Below are 25810 nucleotides of genomic sequence, written 5' to 3'. Positions count from 1 at the left end.
GATTACTCTTCCAAGACGTCGCTAGGAACGTCGCATACAGGGGGTAGCACCCGCGACAAGAGGTTCGACGAGTTCCAAAACCAACTCAACGCACTCAAGCTTCAGCAGAACATGAACAAGCTGGGGGTGGTCCGACCCTACCCTGTCGAATGGGATACGGTCCCCTACCCGGCGAAGTTCAAGCCACTTAGCTTGGTGCAGTTTGACGGCAAGGGCTCGCCCTCGCAACATATTTACTACTTCATGGCGCAGACCGGATTCCTCACGGGGAACGACGCCATTCTCACTCGGCTATTCATAGGCACCCTCAAGGGGGTGGCCTTTGAATGGTTCCGCAAACTAGAACCCGGTTCTATCAAAAGATGCTCCACTCCATCTGCGATAAGATACATTTGATCAACAAAAATTTTGGGTTCCAAAGTGTTTCGAAAATTCGTCCCAGTCAACCGCGAACTTTCGAAAACTTTGGAGGGGGTTCTGTAGGCTGTCTAAAAATCACAATGGATAGCTGAGTCTCCATCGAACACTGATGATGGAAGTTACAATCTGACGACTTCCAGAAGGCTACAATTCGAAGATTTTCACATGTCAAAGAGTTAAAGCAAAGATTACAAAATGACAGTCTTTAGCAATACTCTGACAGAAAGGATTACAAATCGACGATCTCTTCAAACCAAGACGTGGAAGTCCTCCCCGCGTACCATCGTCAAGATACAATACCAACGCAGCTTCAACCGCTGCAGACACGAATGCATCTTCTTATGTGAGATGATTGATCTTGATGGCTGCGACAACAACATGACTAATATTATATTAGCAACTATTAGAGATGCTGATGAGCAGTGTAATGATATTCGACACACTGAGGAACACATGGTTAAACCATGCAAAGAAATCTTAGTGGAGATCGTGACTTGCAGTTGATAGAGCGTTATTGAGACGCCTCAGTTGTCACAAATGGCCTGAGTAAAACCTTCTTTACTGGTCATTGGTGTCATCCATATATATAGACAGAGAAACCCGAACGCAGCTCATCACCGTTGCCCAACGCAGCTCATCACCGCTGCCTAACGCAGCTCATCACCGCTACCCAACGCAACTCATCACCGCTGCCTGACGTAGCTCATCACCGCTGCCTGACGCAGCTCATCACCGCTGCCTGACGCAGTTCCAACCGACATCGAACGCAGTTCTATACTGCTGCCAAACGCACCTTCAAACAGAGAAGAACGCAGCTCAATATCGCTGCAGAACGCACCTCCAGATGTTGCGTTCAGACACAGAATTCATGCCAGAACGCGGATCTGCGTTTGACTCGTTCAAACAGGAGCTGAACGGTTCCAAAACCGTTTCCCACGATCTGAGGGGATCACAACTCCACTCAGGAGTGATTTAAGGGGCGGTTACATCCCATGAGCCCCACTTAGGAGCGAATTAAGGAGGCGGTTACACCCCTTAATCCCCTATAAATAACTAAGAAATCAACTTAGTTTAGATCCTTCTTTTTGGGCAGCAAAGAAGAGATCTCGGGCTGGCTTTTGGATCCTTCTCCTTAACAGAAGAGAAGAGATCTTTGGCTTGTCTAACCAATTATGGTTAAGATCAAACAAACTCATTCAGAGTTCTAAAACTTGCCACGCAAGTTCTCCACAACATCAAATCGTGAGGAGAAGACCACATTCCAGTGAAACAAGACATCGGATCGTCAACGAGAAGCAAACTCGACGCGAGCATTCGAGGGAGGCATCTCATCGCCACCGTGAAGAACCCAGAATTAAACAAAGGGGAGAATCTAGATCATTCTCTTCTCTTTTGTAATCGGAAATCCAATTGTAACTGAGATTAAAGGAATACAAATTAATTTTCCTTCATTGTCTTTTTACTGCAAATTTTCCACCAAACACCCACTATCTGGTCCAAATATCCCCGGGTGAAGACCACGAATATTATGCCTACCGACGGAGCCAGGAGCGCTAACATCTTTACCAATGAATCCGCAGTGAACGCGCTCATGGTCTTCTGTCAGGTGCCACGTTATTTTCCTCGAAACAGCCAAATTCCTTAATTGCAGAAGTGAATACTGTCGAGGGAATGGAGGAAGGAATAGAAAAGCACATTCGTGCTCATTCAACCAAATTTCAGGGCCACGGCAGAGATTGTCTGGATCTTCTATCGAATCTCCGAACAGATAATCAAGCTTCTTCAACGGTTCGGTAGAATCTCGGGTTGGAGTTAAGGGTGAGTCGGTCAGCAAAGCACGCAAAGTGCGACGACTTCCTTCACGAATCAATTCAGGAACGCTGTCATCACAACTCTCATTAAACTGACGGGCTTCTCTAACCAGGAAGTCGCCGTTGAAGGAGACGTGAAGAATACCGCTCTGGCCTGGGTCTTCTCTATCAGAGAAGGCCACAGAGGGAAAGGGGACTGCAAAACCCTCGCCCTAAGTAACCGCGACAACAGTCTGACAGACCCAAAACCCTCGCCCTAAGTAACCGCGACAACAGCTAAGTCCTCGCGTTACCGCGGCAGCACACGTTGCCGCGCTCATCTGCGGCAGTACGTGCTGCCGCGGTAACTGAATGGCACCCTTTGGTTTCGAAAAACAAGGGTTTGAGCCAAAATTGAAGTACGTGCTGCCGCGGTAACTGAATGGCACCCTTTGGTTTCGAAAAACAAGGGTTTGAGCCAAAATTGTATTTTGGTCGTGGTACTTATCTTGATTGAACAAGATATGTAATTCGCAGTGTCAATCCTCTCGATGGAGGATGTCAACTCTTCCCGGATGCCCCTCGAAGGGGGCAAACGAGGTTATACAAGCAGAAAACAGTAATTTTGAACAGAGGATTCCCGGATGCCCCTCGAAGGGGGCAAACGAGGTTATACAAGCAGAAAACAGTAATTTTGAACAGAGGAGCGGTTAAAAAATCACCTCCGAATGAAGGGACAGCAGCCTCCGCCTCCTCCGACGCCTGGGCTACAGATTTGCCCTTGGAAGCATGAGTCTTCTTGGGAGACATGGTGAAATCAACCTAAAGAATCAAAAGTTAGGTTTTTTATGTTAGATCTCAAACAAGAAATCAGAATAAAACCCTAATCCATGAACTATGGGTGCGGTTTTACCGAAGATCAAGGAGAATCGAGGCTGGAAAGTGAAAGAATCTGAAAAAGACCAAGTTCTGAGGAAATCACCCGAAACCCTAGATCTCGTGCAAAGGGGAATCAACCAAATATGAAGAGGTGAAAGGGGAAAAGCCAAAGAAAGCCTTTTATAGGGTGTTTGAGGGGGCTTCGAACTCAGAGAAGTGGGAAAAAATGACCCGAAGAAGCCCAACATCAGACTTATAACCTGACGGGCCGAAGCGCTGCGCGGCACTCGACACTGTCGCGCTCGAGCGCGACAGTCTATGTTGCCGTGCTTAAGTGCTACAGTAGAAGCTGTCGCGGCAGTTAACACGCCATAGTCCACGCTGACGCGCCGAGGCACTGTGCATACACAATAATTCCTTAGAGTATATGAGTATAAACTATTTCTTCAATCTTCAACAGCAATTCTGATTCAAGACTTCAACGACGGCCACGCGATAATCGCAGTACCGGAGGAATCTTAGCTATTCTACAAAGCACTGAATAGACTAAAAGATGAAGAAGTCAAGAATAGACATCGTTCACAGACCATTCTACGCAACTTCCTCAACAAAGCATTGACGAAATTACAAGGAAAGGTTATCATATCCAAAGTGTCCCAGACTCCTCTCTAAGATAATGAGTTTGAGATACTTTGGAGGGGGTATCTATAGGCGTCAAAAAATGCTCATAGATATCCAAACACTACTCAAGGATGAGAAAAGAACAGTGTAGACACAACGATACACCAACAAGCAAGCCAGGGTGACATGCCTTAGGCGCGACAGTTCAGAGAGTCGCGCCTTAGGCGCGGCAGTTCAGAGTGTCGCGCCTTAGGCGCGGCAGCCTATAGTGCCGCGGCTTAGGCGCGACAGCTTAGAGTGCCGCGGCTATTATAGAGGAGTGATGTGGCAGTTACAAGGCAGTTATACGATGAGTTTTGAGACCCACGTGGCGACATATCAGAAATAGAACGTGTGCTGACGTGGACAAGCAGTTAAACCACGAAAAAAGGTGGTTAAAGGTCGTGGGAGAACGGTTTTAGGAACGATGGAACGTGCTGATAACCGCCTCTTTGGCCGCGGCAGTCCATACTTCCGCGCCAATGGCCGCGGCAGTGTAAACTGCAGCGGCTAAAGAACAGTTATCTGGTCGGTTATTTTGCCCCCGTTTCAACTGTTGTGCATTCCTACCCCTATAAATACCTCCCTAGACACGAAATAAAGGACAGAGAGCATTTTGGAGCAGAAGAGACTGGAGCTTTTGTTGATTTTGAGGAAGAAAGAGAGAATTTTCACCCTTTGACAAGCATCATTTGGTGATTCCTAGAGTTCTAAGCTCAGACTTGATCTTTGGAAGAGTGAACATCTTACATCGATAAGATATTCGCTTTCAAATCTTTACTTCGATAAACGAAGGAAAGATCCCCAAACACATTCACGATCTGTGAATCGGTGGTCAACGATCCAAAGCACTCCCGGCACAGGCAAAGTCCCACAAAGCAGGAGTTGATAAACAATTTCTGTGTTATTTTCTCGAGAGTTGTATTTTCGTTTATTTTCATTGTATTTTCCTGTAAACACATCAAAGTTTTAATGGAATCGACAATGGAGTCAACTTTCGCTGAAAACAACTCCAGCAGAACCTAAATTGTTTCAGTTGCAAACTTTCGTCAAAGTTAGTCTTACACTTCTGACAACCATCATCCCCACAGAGTTTGAATTTAGCTTGCATAGCCTCCAAAGGGACGATAATTCCTCTGTCAAAATCAACTTATCGATTCTCATCAATAGAATGATAAGTCCCCAAAATCACTCAGAACATGGTTAATTTACTGATTCTCCTCGACACAGTAGTAAATAACCAACTTATCAACTCCCTTCGGTGGAGTAGTAAAATTCTCTCGATCTTGTTCAAATCACAAGTATCACAAGTCATCGCTTCGATGATAAACCATTTGGCGATTTTCCCCAGCAAGACGTTAAGTCCCCTAGATTGTGTTCAAATCACATCAATATTTCTTCATGTCACGTTAATATCATACCTCTGACAAAATTAACTTATCAACTCTCCTCAATAGAGCGATTATTTCTCAAAATTGCACCGATCGTAATATTTCTCCCTGTCATGTTAGTATCACACCTCTGACAAAATCAACTTTTCGACTCTCCTCAATGGAGTGATAAGTCCTCAAAATTGTCCCGATCATAATATTTTTCCTGTTACGTTAATATTATACCTCTAATAGTTTAAACCCTCCTATGGGAACATTTTTCCCCTCTTTATAAGAATAACAGGTGTTCTCATAAAATCCTCAGCGAGTCAAATTCTTTCCAAAATTGCCTCGTTGGGTGTGCACGAAGGGCGTAATTGGCATAGTCCCCTCCAGAGAGAGTAGTGGATGACCCCTCAGACACATCACCTACTGCTCTCTGCTTCCTCCTCGGTGCTGCCAAGAGTGTCCGATCCTTATCAGTGAAGATCATCTCAGCTTCTTCTTCCCTTTCTGTCACTATCAAGTTTGCCTGGTGGCCTCCTCTTCCACCTCACCTGCCTCCACAGACACGACCACGGCCTCCAGCCTGACCATGTTCACCCCAGTTCCTCTCCCTGGGTGGCTTAGGGCATATCTGTCTCAGATGCCCTACCTCTCCACAGTTGAAGCACTACCTAGTCTCCCCTCTGAATCCAGTGTTATCCGGTTTGGATACCACCAGTGCAGACTTATCTTGTGTAAGTCCACTTGTCCCAGCCTGTAGCCTGATACGGCTCTCCTCCTGTATCATGGCCGAGACCGTCTCCTCCAATGGTGGGATCTTCGTCTGGGTTAGTAGCAACGCTGTCCCCTGCTCATACGCTGGAGCCAAACCATGGAGAAACGACATGGTCCTTTTCTGCAAAGAGGCCTCACGCTGCTTGCATTCTGGGTCCTTGCAGCTCGCTAGGGGTGAGAAGTGATCGTGATCGAGCCACAAGCGCTCTAGCTCTATGGTGTACTCCTGTATAGTCCTCTCTCCCTGGACTGTAGCGCTGATCTCCTTCTCGATCTGGAATACCCTCAGGTTATTCCCCACCCCATCGTAGGTCCTCCTCAACTTCTCTCACACATCCTGCACCCTCCCAAGGCCATCCACTGTGGCAGCAATTGGATGGACTACAGAATTCAGAAGCCAGATGTACATCAACATATGAGTGGACTTCCACTCATCTCTACCTACGGAGCCCTCAGCCGGCTTAGTCTTCTACCCTGTCAGATATCCCTCTAGGCTCCTCCCGGCAATGGTATATTTCACCCGACGCGACCAACTCAGATATGTCGCGGGTCCATCAAGTTTTACATCGATAGGTGGAAGCTGCCCTCTCCCGCCGACAACCTTATCAATTGCATCAGTGTTGAGATCTCCTTAGGATTCAACTTCTTGATGATCTCCTCCATCGGATTTCTGCCAGTCTCCGTCGTCGATCCAACTTGTATCCTTGTTGTGTGTAGCGAAAATTTCGACAGCACTTCGACAGCACAACAAGAGAGTTAGATTAACAAGAATTCTTGTTTCACCAAGAAAACAAGAACCAAAAAGTAAAATATCTCAACAAAGTAAAATATCAGCTATTCCTCTCATCAGTTCTAGGACTGACCTGTCGAGGGAACCCAAACAAGCTATTACAGATCTAGAATAAAAAACAACAAAAAAACAGCAGAACGAAACTACTTTATCATCTAATACATGTCCTAATTTTTTATTATTTTTCTTGGATCTGATTGGCAACAATCCCCAAAATAAATTTCCTTCTTCTCTTGGATCTGATCGGCAACACTCCCTGCAGATCAAAAAACCAAACTCCAAAACGAGATTCCTCCAGCTCCCGCCATCGGACCCTCCCCTGTAGCCGCGATCACATCACCGACGCCCTGCACCTCCATTGACTTCGGCCTCCTCTGCATCCGGCTGTCTCCTCCTACCCTACAGTCATCGTGGTCGCAGCCTCCTGCCCTACAGTCGTCGTGGTAACACCATACCTGCCGCCGGTCACGTCACCGACTCCCTGCTCCTCCGTCGACGCTTCCCTACAAGAGAACTCCACCGAGCAGGCCTCCTGATCGTTGATGATCTTGGAGTCAATGACCTCGCCGCCTGGAGATCTAGAGGCTTCGGAGGCCCTCTGGTGAAGACGAAGCCCGAGGATGAAGACCAAAGCCCTCGGATTTGTTCGGGTTGGATTTCGTCGGGTTGAAGAGGGAGGCGGCTAGGTTAGGGCTCTGATACCATATTGAAAATTAGGGTTTTTTTAATTCACTTTCTCACTGATAGAATAGATTGGCTTATATAGCCTTACACCCACATTTACACAAAACCCCCTCTAATATTCTCTAATTACATTATCTTTTCAACAAGTGGTTACCAAGATAACAATGAAAACCTTACCTTACGTGGCGTGATCTCGCCCACTGAAAGTGATGTGGGCAATAAGGATTGAGGGGATTGGACCCTCTCCCGTTACCATATAATTCAAGAGGATTCAGATGTATTAGACATCTCATGCCTTTAACATGATTGTAGACATTATTTACATAAAATTTCAGAACAAGTTATGCAAAACAATTAAATATATTTTCTAGATTAGTTTAGTGCATCTGGTCATAAGATTAAATTGCTTCTAAACTAAATGACAACAGGTTATGATATTCAGCTACCACCTTGTTTTCAATAGAGTTTCTGCGAGTACTTACTTTTTGTTTGTTTGTTTTTCGACAAATCAATTTGCGTTTCCCGGAGGTCAGAAAATAATACCATGGAGCGCGAGGAGATGAAGAACAAAGGGAACGTGTCTCATAAACGACCAATTGTTGTCAATAAAAGTGTAGGAAGTGATGAGTTGTCGTCTGAGAAGAAATTGAAGACTAATTCTCGAGAACTTGTCAAGAATCTACTCTCAAGAGTGATGAACGATTCCTCTCATCAAAAGTCAGTATTTTTTATTAACCTCACCCGAAGTATTCATGATATGGGCATTGAGCCCATCAACGTACTTGACTACACTCTCTCATGGATGCTAACAGAGCGCAAATCACTCAAAGATGAAGAGGCCGGCTTCCTACTGAAAGTGATGAGCAAGGTATTGCCCAGTTGCGATGAGGACAAAGTTCGACCTTTGGTTTCTCGAATTATATTAGTTGCCCAACCTTTTGTTGAAGGTGCCTCCTCTCATTGTTGCATCAAGTTGGTTTCTCGAATTATATTAGTTGCCCAACCTTTTGTTGAAGGTGCCTCCTCTCATTGTTGCATCAAGAAGAGCGAGATCATCTACACTCTCGGCAAAATCACGGGTTTGGATGAAATTGCTGTGCTGATTCGTCTTCAAATGAATGACAGTAGTGATTACGTAAGGGATGTGGCGGTCAAAGTTATGGGGATCGTAGCATCTGCACTCGGAATTCATGTTGTTTTTCCATTCATCGAAAGTTGTTGTCGAGGAATTGAGCCATTGCGAGTCCGTTGTGCTGCTATAAGAATGGTGGAGCAGTTTGCTGTGAGGATCGGATGCACGTTGCTGCCACATCTTTCGTCTCTAATTGAACTTATGGAGTTCGGTCTCCTTCACAAGGATTTAGAAATTGTGCGAATCATGATCACAGCTTTATCTCTCGCTGCTCTTGCTAAAGCGGTGGCACCCTATGGATATGAGCACTTTATAAATCGATATTGTATCGTCTCTTCGATTTCTTCAGCAAAGATGGAGTTGGTTTTATTCATCGAAGAGGGAAAGTGTTGGGAGCGCTGGTGAAGCTATTCACTTGCATTATTCAACTTCTAACGTATCCATATCCCAGCGACATCAATTGGAACGTAGCGAACGGGGTATTGCTCGTGACGAAACTTTCGGTAGAGGTAGACGACGAGGAGATGAAGGAGATTGGATTCGAAGCCATCAAAAGCCTAGTTGAGATCAAGGACGTTCCGTTATAGTGTTTTCTAATTATGGGCGAGCCTAGTTGTTTCGTGCTAATTATGTAGACGAGAATGATGATGAGAAGGGACAAGTACGTGTTGTTGGCCGATGCAACCGTTGCTTTGGCCAATAAGTTGGGAGTTGCGTATCTCAAGAGATCAATATCTAAAGAACTTGATGATTATAGTAAAGATTACAGGCAGATGGTGTTGGAAATAATTGAAAAGTTGTTGGCATGTCCTGATAATTCATCGGATCGCAATGCTCAGTTGGAAGACGCCTTTCAGGATATCGCCTACTTGTTTTGTTCTTCATTTTAGATTATATTGACGCAACCAACAAATTTTTGCTTTTGAGATATCCTTTTTTTTCTTTTTTTTTGGGATACGTGGATCTCCAGTATGTTTTTTTAGTGTCGAAACTGTTTCTATTGAAAAGCAACAATAAATGATATTAAAAAATATATTGTACGAGTATTTGTTGAACGTGCATTTAGGCCGGTGGCCTAATTTTTTGAGGACCGCCAACCACGGCCTTGCAGAATTACGGCCCAACGTTTAAGATCAAATATGACTGTTAGCGCATTTGCAATTGCACTGGTCAAGGTTGAATGCTCATTTGGACTGTAGCGAAGGATTGAATCTTGATTTTATCGAAGGTAATTATTGACATAATTGTTTTAGTTTTTAAAAAACCTTATAAAAATGATCCCACATTCTGCATTATGTAAGGGCGTTTTTATGTATTCATCCCATATAAACTAATAAAATCCATGAACTAAACTGATGAAATACATGAAGAAATACAAAAATATACTATTGCATCATTAACCTCCTGCTAAATATTTTACTGTAGACTCACAAAATGATCTCGTTGAAACCATAAATGTAGTTTGGGGGAACAAAATAGGTAATTCGATACATTAGAGAGCATACTGATAGTTTACCAATACTTTAAGGGGAACGATCATTTTACCCTAGTTATTATGATACTAGTGGTTTTCAAGGTAACAATGGTTTTCAAGATTACATGACATGTTCTCATCCATAAAAAGTAATAAGAACTCCAAGAATTGAGAGAATTTGACCCTCTCCAATTACCACATAATTAAAGAGAATATGGTTCCTTTTATGTTTTGTAATACTGTGTTTTCTTTCGGAATGGATTTATTCAATTTCTTTTGTCAATATATTAATCTAGAAATATCATTTTGTTTTATGTTGATCGTTAATGAATAAATTGTCTCTATGTTTATTTTTTTACTACGTAATTCTAGCAAAGTGTAAACCGTTTAAAATCTTCTCATTGACTATTTCCAGAGAAAATTTTTCACCGTATTTAAAATAATTGAATTACAAATAAATTTATAACTACTGGATAAAGAACCTCCTCTAATAAGCGAAGAGGAGGGAGATTTTATGTTGGCGCATGCCACCGCAATTTGACATTGATTCTTGCGCACCAGCCGATAATCTATGCGAAAGCGTACTTTGCTAAAGCGTCACCGAAGCATCTGATTAGATCTCCTCATTTTTCATAGACTAATCAGTCACCTTACAATGAAGAAACTCTGATAAGTAACTAGTTCGAACCAAAAAGAAAGATGCAAATCACATAAAACAAATCAAGAGACGAAGACAAGAGATTTATGCTGCTCGACAATCAGTTACATCCATAGGACGAGGGTTGAGTTTTCTTTATATTAGAGATTACAAAGATAAAATCTTTCTTGTGATCTTTAAGGATTCCACAAGTGACTTAGTCTCTTTGTGCACAAGTTGATTTTCCTTGTGAACTTATTCACAACTAAGATTTCCTAGAACTTAAAAAATTAAGATCAAGAAACCAAAAAAATGTTAATATCAAGGGTTGTTTGGTTGCTTTCCTCCGTTTTCCAAGTCCAACATTCCTTCACTTTTTGGTGTTTCATTCAATATCATGGAAAGTTATTTCTTGTGTTTGTTTTGTCAAAATATGGAGAATAATTGCTTTCTAGGAGTTGATGGGCGAACCGATTAATATATCAGTCTAGAATGATTGGTGAGTAGATGCCCGATTCGATGGTGGATATTGGTGATCAAGGAGTTGATCCCTAGGTTTTGGAGTGCTCTGAACGCGATGAAAAAGGTTTGATTTTTCAGATTATGCTCAAATTGCTCAAAAAGTGCTTAAAAGATCTGATGGTGACGACGAGTCAGATTTGATGGCAGATAGGGCAAACAAGTATCAACAGATGAGACTGGCGTAGAGAATCAGATTTGATTCTAGCAGTAGAGTTATCAATATATAATTATTCAGAGTCATCGCAGGAGTAGTAGTTGGTTGGTGTGTAGACTCGAGGAGGATAGTGCCAGACTTTGTGGAGCTTGCAAGCAGGCACGATTGAGTGACATACACAGAGATGGAGACGGTGACATTGGACTTGAAGGCGATGAGCGCTCATATTCGGTCCAAGCCAAGTGATGAAAGAGATAGAGGCATCCGGCTCGTAGTGTGGAGTAGGAGAGATGCACCGATATATTTCGAGACGAGTGATGCAAGTGGAGTACGAGGACAGTAAGTGGGGGAATGCTACTGTCTAGTTCAGTTTGGGAGGAGAAGCATGGTTGATTTGCTTTTAATGCCAGAGGTGGCGAAAATCTCTTGGTGAACACAAGAGAGGTGGAGGCGCCACAACGAGACAGATGAAAGTGAGAGTCATAGGGGCATCCAGTTGGAGTGTAGGTGATTCGATTTGAAGTGCAAAAAAATAGAAGACTCTAGCGGGAGAGGCAAAGTTTCAAGACAACGATGATATAACTTCAATGGAGTTTGGGTATCAAATCCAAGGTGAAGATTGTTGGAATTGTGTCTTTGATTCTTTGTATAAATTCATGAGAATTAGATAGGGTTAGAGATTTATTATAATTAAGAGATTAGGTCTCATCATGATTAGGAGTTTGAATCCTATTCTAATTAGGAAGTTAGACTAGAGATAGAGTTTTGGTTTCCCTATATATATATTCTTCTATTGTTAGAGGAAAAACCAAGCAGAGGAGAGAGAGCTAATATTCTTATAATCTAGGGTTAGCAGAGGGCGTAATCTGATTAAAGAATATTGTGCGAGAGGCGAGGGTTCAATAGTTTTTGTTCGCGCAGAAGATTACATCATTGGGAGAGAGTTTCACAGTCTTTATCCATTCAAAAGATTGTAAGGAGAGGGCTTCGGAGAGACATGAGAGTTGATTATGTATGTGAGGTTGAGAGATGAGAGTTGAGTGGTTTCTCTTATAGATCTCCCTGATACATAGTGGATTTCTCCTATTGTTGCCCCGTGGACGTAGGTTAAAGTTGGTCGACCGAACCACGTAAATCTCGGTGTTTTTTCTTCTTGATTGCGGTTGTTTTCTATCATGTTGATTGTGAGTTTACTTTCAAGTTGCACATATTATAGTAGGTGGGAAGACTAAAATTCCCCCACAATGAGGACGAGTATAAATCGGGAAGGTAGGTGTTTAGTTTGCTAGTCGAATGGAATGATAAGTTCAAAGGTTATCTTTTTTTGGTTAATTGCATATTGGTCCCTTACATCATCTTTAATTGCCAACTAATCCCTCAGATCTCATTATTTTGCTTATTAGTCCCTTAAATGTTTAGTTTTTTTGCCAATCCGTCCCTCGTGTTAGTTGGTGTTATTAATGACCATTAAATGTGACAGAATTAGGTAAAATACCCATTATACCCCTAACTATAACAACTCAAATCCACCTTCTTTCTTCAGCAAACCCAAAATCAAGGTCATTCCCATGACTAGCTTCACGCTAAACCCAAAACTTACAAGGGCAATATATACCCAGGGGTAATAAGGTAACTTGAGTTGTTAGGTTACGCATTAACTCAACTAGAGTTAGAGAAGTTAAATGTTTTCCTAACAGAAGGACCATCTTGCAAGAAAACTGAAGATTTATGGGACTAATAAGCAAATATTGAGATTTGAAGGACTATTTGGTAATTAGAAAAGATATAAGGGACTAATAGGCAATTAACCCTTTTTTAAAGGGGTTTTTGCATATACCTGTAGGCGTCAAAAAATGCTGAGAGATATCCGAATACAGCTCAAAAAGGCAGAAGAACACAAGTATGGGCTGTCTCGCACGCGAGACAGACTTGACTGTCTCGCCGTGCGAGACAGTCTTTACTGCTCGCTGGCAGAGACATGCTTTTACATGTCTCGCGCCGACCCGAGAGCGTTTTTACTTGTCTGCTGGCGAGAATGACTTTTACATGTCGCCTCGCACCGGAGACAGACTTTACTGTCTGCGCGTGCGACGACACGAATTTAGACTTGTCTCGCGCCAGTGAGACAGCTTTCAGATGGTCAAAACGCCTTTGTAACTTCCCTAACGTGGCCACTAAACTGTTCAAGACGTGGGAAACGTTGTGGGCGAGAATCAGCGTTGATAATTCCAAAATAACGGAGTTTGAAACGTGGGAAAGCAGTTAAACGAAAACTGCCTGACGGTTACTGTTTCCGAGACAGCATTTACTGTCTCGCGGGCCGAGACAGCAAACACTGTCTCGCCCGTCGAGACAGCAAACACTGTCTCGACGGCCGAGACAGCAAATGCTGTCTCGCGAGACTGTTTTTCGCAAACTATTCATAGGGGCTATAAATACCCCCCGAATGCCATTTTTTTGAAGGGGCTGATCATTTGGAGCACTTCAGAGCAATCCAGAGCAGAGAGAGAGCAGAGTTCTTGAGCTTACGGCCACTCCTTGATATTCAGGCTTTGACTTGATTTCAAGAAGAACGACTATCTTACCTTGATAAGATATCGTTTCAAGTTCTCACTTCGATAAACGAAGTCAGAATCATAAACCCCTCACGATTCAATCAGAATCTGTGATTTGGCGGTCCACGGGCTAACGCACCCCCAGCACAGGCAAAGATCCCACGCAAGCAGCGATCCAAACAACGATCATGCGTTTGTTTCCCAAGAGTTGTAATTTTCATTTTGTTGTGTAAAAGGAGTCTTATAAAAAGGCTATCTCTTTTTTTGAATTTATTGTAATCGACCGAAGATATAATGAATTCCATGACAAAACCAACTTTTGATGCAAACAATACCCTAATCTTCTATATTTGCACTTTTACCCTTTGTATCTTGATATTTGCGGAATTGCCCTCTAATCATCTCATATCATGTTTTTCTACCCCTCTAATCATCTCATATCATGTTTTTCTACCCCTTAACAATAAATCCCCAAAATACCCCTCCGTTCTCTTTTAAAGCCTCACTCACGTCTAAGGCGCCGTTGTCCTCTCTACAAATTAAAGCTCTCAAGCCAACTCCTCACCCATCTCTCGTGAGAAAAAACAAAACAAACGTTCCAAATTTCCCCCAAATTCTCAAAGCAAAAACCCTAATTTCAAGAAAACAATGGCGATCAGACCCTCATCAACCCTTTTCTCCCCCCGCATTGCGATCCTCTCTTCGTCTCAGGAAGCAGGTAATCCTCAGTCCCCCAAACCCTAACCCTAAGAATCGATCCTTGTTCTTGATTTCTTGATTTCTTGATTTCAGGGGGAACCACTCCCAGCTACGCGCGCTTCACCTTCGACGCCACCCTGTATCCGCCGGAGGACGACTACGACTACATCATAGTCGCGGCTGCCCTCTCGCTGCCACCCTCTCCGCCGCCGGCCACCACGTCCTCCTCCTCGAGCGCGGCGGGACCCCCGACGAGTTCCCCTCCCTCAGCTCCCAGGACGGATTCCTCCAAACCCTGGTTGCCGCCAACAGCCTCGATTCCCCCGCCCAGTCCTTCGTCTCCGACGACGGCGTCCCCAAGGCTCTCGGCAGAGTCCTCGACGGATCGTCGGCGATCAACGCCGGATTCTACAGCCGGGCTCACAGGGAGTTCTTTAACGCTTACGGTGCCGAGTGGGACCCGGAGATGGTGGAGAAGGCGGTGGGGTTTAGGCCGGAGCTGAAGAGTTGGGTGTCCGCAGTGAGGGATGGATTGATCAAGGCGAATGTACTTTCGATTCAAGCGGGAGGAGGCATAGTGCTGCTGATTTGCTGGCATTGGCGAACGCGGAGAATTTGAGGGTGGCGACTAGGGCTAGCGTGGAGGGGATCTTGCTCAAGTCAAATTTATCTTCAGGTTGGTTTTCTTGATTTTTTTTTTTTTTTTTTTTTTTTTTTTGAATTGGGTTCACTGTTCTGTTTGCTTGATTTCACTAGAATAGAACCGTGCCAAAATCTTGATTTCTTACATTTCGGTTGGGTTTGCCCCCAATCTGGTAGCCTCTAGGCAATGTGCTGTGGCCTACATTGTCATTTTTCACCATTTAGAAAGCTTGGCGCTTTGGGTTTGAGTCTAAAACAGTTGGCTGAGTTGAATTAATTGTTTAATCTTATCGTTCTGATTGGTCAATCATATGATTAATTGGTTAAAAAGTAAGTAATTGGACAGGAGCAATCTTTATGAGTATAATTTAAATATTCTTTTAGTGAAATTTGATGTAATTTTGGCGTTTCCAGCATACTTCTGAGGTTAATTCATTAACATCTTTACTATGAAGTAGTTATCACAAGTAATTTTGTAATTGTCTAGTTGGTACTAAGATTTTACTTAACTAAATTTCAATTATGTCTTGCCTTCTTGTTTGAAAAATATCAGGTATTGTTGTGAGGCTTAAACCCATTTAGACATTTATGTACTGTGATCTCCGTTATCATTCTTCATCCTACTATTCATAGGTTGTTGAATGAGTTTAAATGAAGTGTAGGATCTTATTGTTTGGATCGCTGAATTATATGATTAATTGGGTCTGTCTATGCAAAGTGATTAATTGGGTTTGAACGATCTTTTGGAATATTTATGGACACCCTGTTATTATTCCAACAACTAAATATTTTCCTTACAAATTGATTGTATTTTGTACAAAAAGGTTTGATTTAGAGTCATTACTCATTAGACAACTATTTTGTGATCACAACGTGTCTTTCCACTTTAGCATTATTTTTCAGGCTTCTAGCACAAAGGAATTTTATGAACATAGAAACTTAATTGATAATTTTCTTATTATTTCTTAAAATTGATGTGTTCTCTGATTTTATTTTAGTATAATTCCTTTTGAGTGCCAATTTGATATTTCAGCGTTCTTGTTCTTCCACGTACATTTCAGGATTCGCTGCTTAATAAACTTGTGGAAGTGATTCCTATCTTTGCAGTATCTTTATTAATATGTAGTTATTCCAACTACTTCTCCAATTCTTCGGTTAATGATAGTTTTTTTAAGAATAAAGCTGCTACAAGTAATTTTTCTACGGTCTCTTAAAAGTTTTGATGTCTCGGCTGCTCACTGCTAATAAGTCTGAAAGAGAATTTAACATGCTGATTGTCAGTAAGTAGCATTTCTGGGCATCTAGGCTAGTTGCTTAAAATAATGAATATAATTACAATGGTGGGGGAAAATAACCGTTGTATCTCATGCCATCAAAACTAAACTTTTATTGTTAAACCTTAATTCTTAGTTTGATTTAACTTAACTCTTAATTGTTATAGGTCGTAAAAGCGGGTACAGCGCTGCGCCATCTGGGGGAGGGGGTGGTTGAGCAGGTGGACGTCATCCGGGGGGCGGTCGGGGAGGAGGCATCCAGGCGACCGTGGAGGGGCCTTCCGGGCGGCTGGGGCGGAGCTGGCGGGTGCAGGGGGGAGGACGAGGAGGAGGAGGCGGCGGTGGTGGAGGCGGCGGCCATGAGGATGAATGGTCGTGGGACATGCAGGCTTTGCCTGTGCAGAGACTTGCTATGTGCTCGCTGTGCGAAGAGCTTCCTAGGGCCTGGAGCTGCAACTGCGGCAAGGTAGGACGCTGCTTGAGGTGGGCGGCCTCGACCTGGAGAGGGTGATTAGGTGTCATGTGTGCGGGAGGGGCGATACTATCGCCGTGGGGCAAGTGATTGAGGGGGAAGAGGGTAGTGTGACTTTGGTGGTGATGAGGCCAGCCGTCGCCATGGGCTCAGCTGCCACGGCCGTTGCTCGTGTCGGAGCACCGCCATCTTCCCCCGCCCTTCCTCTTCGTCGACCTATCTGGTTTGTGGTTCACAGAGAACGTGGGGCAGCGCTGTCATCGAGACTGGTTGGTTTATACATACGAGGCAGAGGGGTTGAGGGTTGTTTTTGTGTACGATGGGTCGCCGTGAGTGTTTTTCGCTTTGCCTTTTTAAAGTTTTCAATCTTTGAGGTTAAACTTGTTTATTTTAAGTTTAATTAGAGTTCAAAAGTTTGCTCTCAAAAGTTGTGGCTTTGGGTACTGACCTTTGACTCTCTAACCCTATTCCTCTGTTTTGCCTTTAACTTTGCTTTTTAGTGTGTTTTTTGTCCAACCTTTTTGTCACTAACCTTTATTTTTCTCTTCCTTTTTCTTGAAGGGGATCCGGATTCGACCGGGTCGCTGCTTACCTCAGGCATCAGTGAACTTTTCGCATCTTTTAATTGTTTTTACCACCAAGTACTCTATGGATAAATGTCTAATACCACGTAATATTTTTTGCTTTAACTTTAGTATTCTTAAGTGTTTTGATATTCACGCTATCATGTCTAAATGCTGTTGTATTCTGATCCTTTTACATCTTTACTATTCACTTTCACGTAATGTTTTTTGCCTCGTATGTATAAACCAGCAAATCCTGACGACAGCGCTGTCCCATGTTCTCTGTGAACCACAAACCAGATAGGTTGACGAAGAGGAAGGACGGGGGAAGATGGCGGTGCTCCGACACGAACAATGACTGTGGCAGCTTGAGGCCTAATGATGGGCGACGGCAGCCGCTCATCACCACCAAAGTCACACTACTCTCTTCCCCCTCAATCACCTGCTCCACGGCGATAGTATCCGCCCTCCCGCACACATGGCACCTAATCACCCTCTCCCGGTCGAGGCCGCACCTTAAGCAGCGTCCTACCTTGCCGCAGCTGCAGCTCCAGGCCCTAGGAAGCTCTTCGCACAGCGAGCACATAGCAAGTCTCTGCACAGGCAGAGCCTGCATGTCCCACGACCATTCATCCTCATGGCCGCCGCCAGCTCACACGCGCCCAGCTCCTCCTCGTCCTCCCCCTGCACCCGCGCTACTCTGCCCCCCGGCGTCCGGCCCGGACGGCCTCCACCACGGCGCGCCTGGATGGCCCCTACCCGGCCGCCCCCCGGATGGCGTCCACCTGCTCGACACCCCCTCCCTCGGATGGCGCAGCGCTGTACCTGCTTTTACTACCGATAACATTTATTTGCACTTTAATGCGCTTCAAAGTTTAGCTGATTTTTAACTTTGATGCCCAAAGTTTGTTTTCATACAAATAATTACTCTTAAAGTTGAAGAAGAGAAGCAACATCAACTTCATGAGACAGAGAAATCATGTCAATCTTTTTCAATCTGTAGTAAAAATCAAAATTTTGTTTTGATTTCTTGTTCTTTGCAAGAAACTTAATGGATTTGTAAGAAATTTATTGGATCTAGGGTCGAACAAGTGGGGAGATTGCTTTGACTCTCATAGAGAAAGGGGAGGGGTTTGTGATTTTTTAGATTTTTTTTTGGTTTTATTTAGGTAAGGTTCAACAGTTAAGGGTCTGGGTAAATATGGGTTAAGGTGAGAGCACATGCAGAACACGTGAGTTTTGTAAGGATAGAAATGGGTTTAAAATTAAATATGTGGGCCCAGATGGTTAATTAGAATAGAAATACAAATTTTAGGTGGTTTCCATATAAATTAGATCAAAGGCGGTTTGTGTATAATTACCCGGTGGTTTCTAAAAAAAAACCCCTATTACGTTTTTGCTACAAGGAACATATGATTTAATTAGTATTCCTTTTAGTGTTTAAAATATAATTGATGGGTAATTATATGGGCTCATATCTAATACTCATGAATTATGGTAGATACATTCTTGAAAACCAACAAAAAAGACAAAAAAAAAAGAAAGAAAAAATTATTTATATGATATATGGTACCTTCTAGAAAACAAAAATGAGAGAAACAAAGATGTCTCTTGTTGAATTATCTTTTCGCCCCTTCAAGTATAGCAGAAGTGAGAATGTGTCTAATACTCATCCAATTTTTGGATTGCGCTTGCTTGGTTTCTTATATAATAGTATTATAGTATACATGTGGGGAATCATTCCAAAATTGTTTAATTTATCTCTCTCTCTCTCTCTCTCTCTCTCTCTATATATATATATATATATATATATATATATATATATATATATTCAGAAGTAAAGATTATCACCGACATCATGTGCAATATACTTAATCAAACAAGAAAGCCTTATTGGATCGAGATCCCTCTGATATTAGATGATGATAATTAGATTGGGTTCAACATATATCCAATCTATACGAGTTTAATTGAGACAGTCAGTTTGGATTTCATTTAGTATTGTTAAAGAGTTTGACGGGTGTCTAAAACTCAACAACTTAATTGAGAAGAGGAGGGTATTACTACAGTCTAGGGACACTTCTTCACTTAGGATTATATTTCAAAAGGCTAAAATTTAGATATGATTCCATTATTATTTAATAATTCCCTTCACGTGTAGCAGTCATCTGCCATTTGATAAAAAGAAGAAAAAAAGGTCAGAAGATCGATGCTCGGCAGAAGAAAGATCGGAGCATGGGTCTGTTAGCATATCCATCCAATTACTCCCAATAAATGTTAACATAATTAGATTTTCATGTTTGGACATAACCCCCCCCCCCCCCCCCCCACCCCAATCTTCGTCTGTTTTGACTAAATTTAAAATTATGGCTAATTGACGCTAATTGAGTTGACATTTTTAATGGGTTAGCTAATGAATACCATGGAAGTAACTTGTCATGGTGAGTCGATATTTATTTATGTTGGTGCTCCGTAACTTGGGACTGGAGAGCTTTCGTATCCTGGGTTTAAACTTTTAATCGAAAATCACTTCATCTAGGTAAAAAGGTATAATAGATATTTACTGTTATAATCCTGCGTCACCTTATAATGACATGCTCCCAAACATGATATATGTATCAGAAAAGTTAATAACAAATTGAACCAAACAAATTATTAAAAACATGACCCCTTACAATCTCTAGTATTATCGTATCCAAAGCCTATAGTAGTGAGTTAAATTCATCCCGGAGTAATACGTCCCGAATCCAAACATCACCTGAGAGTTGCAATAAAAGCAAGAATGGCAACAAATGTAAGACATCCAATGCACAAATCAAAATTAAATGAGCTCTTAACTTTTATTTCAAATCTTAAAATGCGACTCTCATTGTTCCAAACTTTATATAAAGTAACTCTGCTCGACAATTCAATACTGGAGAAAGAACCATTCGATACAGAATGAGCACAATTGACTTCAAGAATAGCTCGACAGGCTTTTTCAGAAAATAATAATGGATAACTTCTGCGCATCTTCTCAAAAGACGGTTGAGAAATTATAGCGACCAGTAAATCCTCCACAACTTAATTATATCATTCTTCGTCTCTACAGAATTTGAATTGAAGCTGAAAATAACAAGACAGTTTTGGGAGAAAGAGAGGAGGAGAAGCTTTTGCTACGCACGCATCCAATCGACAAAATTGTCCAAAATCAAAGGCCAAGCAAGTTCCTCGTCATAATTATCAAGTGACGGAAAGCTTATCTGTTATGGAAAAAGATTAGGGACCAGCATTCGCATGTATATATATAGCTTACAAAAGAAGAATTGACATGAGAAATAAAAGTTGAATCAAACCTCATTACAAAACCGGAGAAAACTCATCCACTGATCCATGTTTATTACTTTGTATTCATGCTGGCTCTGTGGAACGTGTGCATTAAACTCATCAATCCAATAAGAAATATAGGATGAAAAGGGAAACAAGATTAATTAAAGGGACGAGAACTATTACCTTAAGGTATTCAACAAGTTTTCCCACCTGCGGGCGAAATTGAAAGCCTAACACTAGATCCAGTAGTTCACAAGCACTCTCGATATCTATACTCTTCTGCTTGTCCTCTGGGAAATAGAAGGAAAACGAAAAAAAACTTGACATCAAAACAATTGGCATGTATATTGAGGGGAGAGACAAGTTTCTCTCTTTTTTTCTTTTTTTCTTTTTTCTAAATTTCGCTATCTTTTTGTTAATATAAGGGGTTTCCAAGCCTTTGTTCTTGAATAATTTGTAAAGGGCAGAAGGGCAGTCCTTGGATTAGGACGTGATGAAGTGAGAACAAGGTGAATGTGCAACAACATTCAGAAAAGATGGATAGAACTAATTGCATCAGTAATAAGACAGAAATAGTTATACTAATAATAAGTTAAAGTTTGCCTAATTAACGATGAGATGAGAGTAGAATAACTCAAGTCTTCATAGATCCATGCAGCGAAGATATAAGAAGAGAAATGATAGAGGCACACTCTCCACCACTCTTCCAACCACACCTCCCCTCCTGCTACAGTGCACGGCAAGGTTTTAAATATCGGTTATCGGGGATTTATCGGACGGCTAAAATCTTTTATCGGATAGCGGAAATCGGGGATATATCGGGGATAAGTAGTATTTATCGGAGTGATATACTAGATGATGTTTATATATAATATAACAATTAAAAAATATAATATAATCATACTTAATGAAATATAAACATACCAAAATGTAAATCATCATGTTTAGAATCACTAACAAATTGTAGAAAGCGAAACTTACATCATAGCCTTAAAAAAATATAATGTTAGTCAAAATGGGCCGATAATCCCGATAAAAAAGTCTTACTTATCGGCCGATAAGTGCCGATAACGCCGATAAATCGCCGATAAACTTACAAAAACGATAACCGATTAAAAATCCAATTTATCCTAGCGGAGAGCTCCTAAATCCGATAACTCGGCCGATAATATCGATTATCGGCCGATATTTAAAACCGGGGCCCACTTGAGATTTACAATTTAAATCTCAAGTGGGCCCCGGTGCACTGTAGTAGGAGGGGAGGTGTAGTGGAGAGTGTGCCTCTAGTGCCTCTCATATAAGAATGCATATGACAGGAGGCATAAGCATAACATCATTGCTAAAGCAGTAATCAGGACTAGTGGTGAGTGACCAATAACAATCCATGTTAGGTCTCATGTTTATGAACCTATTGTCTAACCTTGTTTTGATGATTAACAAACAATTTCTCATCTTGGTTTCTAGTATTTGTGTTTTCCTCCAACATACATCCAGGTTGATATTTGGATATTGCACGTTAACAATATCAAGGAGGTTGGAAGGAAATTGGAATGAAACCGTCGCAATTCAAGTCAAGAATTTCACGTTAACAATATCAAGGAGGTTGGAAGGAAATTGGAATGAAACCGTCGCAATTCAAGTCAAGAATTTCTATCACTTCATCCGCTACCAAGATCGAGCTCTAACGAAGACTATTAGCTCGGGTAAAATAGTTTAGGCTTTTACTTTATGTGCTCATACTTAAAGCTCAAACTATTCACATACGCACATTTTGATTTATTGATAATTAAACATTCATTTGAGAAAATAATGTGTTTTTCGATTATTGACTTAATATAATTGTTTTACATCTTTTCTAAGTCCATTAATCCATTCAAAAGAATTTTCAATTTTGTTTAAAATCATTTTGTCAAAATCAAGAATTCAACGAACTCGTATTTTTGACGTTTTGCAAAATGATGAGTTTTCACAAATGGTAAATGTTATTTTAGAAATTCTTTTCTAACATGTTTGTTTTCATGTATATAAACATTTTCCCAAATTTTACTAATTTTAGAGTTGTTTTACTATTTTTAAATTGTATTTAGAAAACCACTTTTTCAGCAAAAACTCCTATGTATCAGTTTTCAGTCGACTGATTGTTCAAATTAGTCGACCGACAGTGTTTCGGTCGACCAATGTAACTTATCAGTTGACCGACCAAAGCAACTTTTTCCAGCCTGAGTTTTACAGCTTATCAGTCGACTGACCAAGAAAATCGGTCGACCGAACAGTATTGTTCAGTCGACCGATACAGTTCATCAGTCGACCGAACGACTAGTTTTCTGTAACGGTTAATTTTTGTTGAGCTTTGTTTTTGAGGCTATAAATAGTTCTCAAGCCTTGATTTTTCTTAAGAGTTTTTGTTGAGTTTTTAGGTCATGTTGTTGCACATTTTTGAGAAGTTTTTAAGTGTGTTTGTTTATGTGAAGAGAGTTTCACAAAGAAGAATTTTAATTTCAATTTTGAGGCTTTCATCATCAAATATCTACTTCTCTTGTTCTTGGAGAAGTTTTCTAAAACTCTTTTCTTCTAGCTATTTATTATTTTAATTCTCGTATATATAAGCTAGAATTATTTAAGTTTAATTTTGTTTTATTCATTGCTCTCACACAACCAAATTGAACTTTAGTATTTCACATATTGTAAATTTGGGTTGTGGGGTTATTTCATTGAGAGAGCTTACATTTCGTTCTCGTCTTTGTTAGAGAACAAATCTTTAATTGCACAAATTGTCGAAACACATTGTAATACACAAGGACACTTAGAGGAGGGGTTGGGAGAGATCGGGATCAATTTTAAGAGGAGTGGCCTGGTTATAAAGCCTAGGGAGAGGTAGTAATTCCAAACACTTGAGAAAGATGACACGGGTAGACCAATACTTAGAGGAGTGTCTTATGGGATTGACTTCGTGTGCATTGTAAAAGTTTTCAGTGAGCTTTGAAAACCGATTGTGTAATACTTATGATATAGTGGAGATCTCCTCGAGGTGAGGAGCGGAGACGTAGGTCGAGTGTTAGACCGAACTCCGTGATCATATTCTTGTATTTACGTTTGACTTTGGCGTATATTTCTCTTATATCTTGTGCCCATTGTTTATATCGCCCATTGTCATATTGTCCATCCTTGCATATCCTTGCATATAATTTGTTGTACATCATATTGTTAGGATATTGCATTGTAAAGTTTTTAATTTAGCATCGATATCGGGTTAGATTAGCAATTACCCTATTCACCCTCCCCCTTTAGGGTACTTTCAATCCAGATAAGGGAAGTTTAAAAAACACAAAAAAGGGAAAACAACAAGGCATATGCTAATCAAGAGAAATGGTCATCCCTCTAGTAAATAATTTGAATACAAAAAAAGATTCTTCATGCTAGCCCAAAAACTTCAAAAAGATTTATATATTATTATCTATCCACATCTAGAAAATAAAGGCTACCACGAGAAAAGTAGCAATACCTGTCAAACAATAACGGAATGAATATGAATAGAAATCGAGGAAATTCTGAGGCCTCGATACCTGAAAAAGCACGAGGAAACTTCAGCATATATTCATGCTTCACCAAAGATCACATGTATAAAATCCACAAAATTTGCCAAGTCAAAGAAAAACAACATCAGTTCAAAAGAAACAATCTCATGAAAATCTGATTAAGAATCATAATTCTCCTAACCTCTTTCTCCAATTCTGGTAGTGCCTTCTTTAGTTTGGCGATAGTATCTGCTCGAAGTGCTTTTAGACCTCTGCGCCATTCTTCCTATCATGAATCAGAATTGCTTGTCAGGCATGCAATGCAAGAAATTGAAAAAATGGACCGCAAGGTTCACGATTTGGTTGAACTATACCAGAGTAAAATATCCCTGCTTTTCAGCCTTCATCTTCCTGATTATCAAATGTCAGTTAAAATAGATAAAATAGAAAATATACTCCCTTTTCGAAGGGGGGAAAAGGAAAGGGAAGTTTAATGCATTAGGTATACAATACCAGGCAAGCATGAGTATCCTGACATCAGTATGATCTACTTCCACATCGGAGCAGAAGGACTCGATACCTTCAGGGCTGTCGATAAGGAAGAAAGTGTTAAACAAGAACAGCTATTATTCGTCAAGAACACAAGACCACGATTGGCATTGAAAATTATAGGAAATATCACAGCATGCCCAAAAGTTTCAGTAATGCTCAGTCTTGATAAGGCCAAAGACTCAAACCAATATCATACATGAAGGTTAACAAGCACCAGCTATTAAGCAAAAATTCGAACTAAATAGGTAGAGATAGAAATAAATAATGCATGACAGACAGTTGATCTTGCATAACTCTCAGTGGATTAGTAGGAAATTTTTGGCAGAGCTAAGTTTGACGCTGAGGGGCTCTTCATATACTTGAATGCCGTACAGTTTACGCCTCACAACATAGTAGCGGCCTCCAAATCCCTTAACGAAAAAAGAGTCTAGACAAAGATGTATAATGACATGATTTGCTATAGGAATCAATCCCTATACCAAATCATATTATCTTAACTGTTCATCACCATTTAGGAAAGCAAGTTATGCAACTATAATTGACTCTGGCTAACTTCGATATATTACTATACATTTATATATTCAAAGGTGAAGTTAATTTAGAAGGATACTCATTTACATCAGATCTACATAAAATGACTAGTTTTTGTATATTAGGACATGAAGGAATTGAAATTAAATTTCAAAATCAGACATAAGGGCCCCCTCTTTAGATACATCCTTGAATTTCTCGCGTACAAATAGTGAAATGAAAGCTTCCACACAAACTAAGTTAATATCCTTGACATACTATTACAGAAAGCAAGTGGAGGGGAAAACATTGTGCACGCGCAAGTCCAAATTAATCTCCTGGACAAACAATTATAAAAGCAATTGGGGTAGAAAAGAAGGATCAAGCCACCAACATAAGACCGAACACATTGCTCCCAGACAGGTGA

General features: G+C 41.2%; 2 protein-coding genes, 1 long non-coding RNA gene and 1 pseudogene across 3 annotated transcripts in view; 3 read left to right on the top strand and 1 right to left on the bottom strand.

Annotated features, from left to right (window-relative positions):
• LOC109842577 overlaps window positions 1-7600 on the top strand; it is a 62448-nt gene extending 54848 nt beyond the window's left edge. The window contains 1 exon segment of the mRNA XM_020411436.1: window positions 6952-7600. Coding sequence (XP_020267025.1) covers window positions 6952-7014 — 63 coding nt within the window. The 3' untranslated portion in view covers window positions 7015-7600.
• Window positions 14387-16700, top strand: LOC109841205 (annotated as a pseudogene).
• LOC109843663 lies at window positions 16784-17856 on the top strand. The gene is made up of 3 exons (XR_002247753.1): window positions 16784-17263; window positions 17496-17604; window positions 17748-17856. It is a non-coding gene; the product is annotated as an uncharacterized LOC109843663 (long non-coding RNA).
• LOC109841204 (DCN1-like protein 4) overlaps window positions 20313-25810 on the bottom strand; it is a 7327-nt gene continuing 1829 nt past the window's right edge. Inside the window, exons 3-9 of the mRNA XM_020410112.1 lie at window positions 24835-24909; window positions 24696-24732; window positions 24524-24607; window positions 24309-24369; window positions 20990-21096; window positions 20833-20898; window positions 20313-20739 (exon numbers count right to left, since the gene is read on the bottom strand). Of these exons, the coding sequence (XP_020265701.1) occupies window positions 20653-20739; window positions 20833-20898; window positions 20990-21096; window positions 24309-24369; window positions 24524-24607; window positions 24696-24732; window positions 24835-24909 (517 nt within the window). The 3' untranslated portion in view covers window positions 20313-20652. The remainder of the gene's footprint in view (window positions 20740-20832; window positions 20899-20989; window positions 21097-24308; window positions 24370-24523; window positions 24608-24695; window positions 24733-24834; window positions 24910-25810) is intronic.

This window comes from Asparagus officinalis, chromosome 5 (genome assembly GCF_001876935.1).
Source record: "Asparagus officinalis chromosome 5, Aspof.V1, whole genome shotgun sequence".
Classification (NCBI taxonomy): domain Eukaryota; kingdom Viridiplantae; phylum Streptophyta; class Magnoliopsida; order Asparagales; family Asparagaceae; genus Asparagus; species Asparagus officinalis.
The sequence above is the reverse complement of the archived record's forward strand: the minus strand, read 5'-3'. Positions and strand labels throughout refer to the sequence as shown.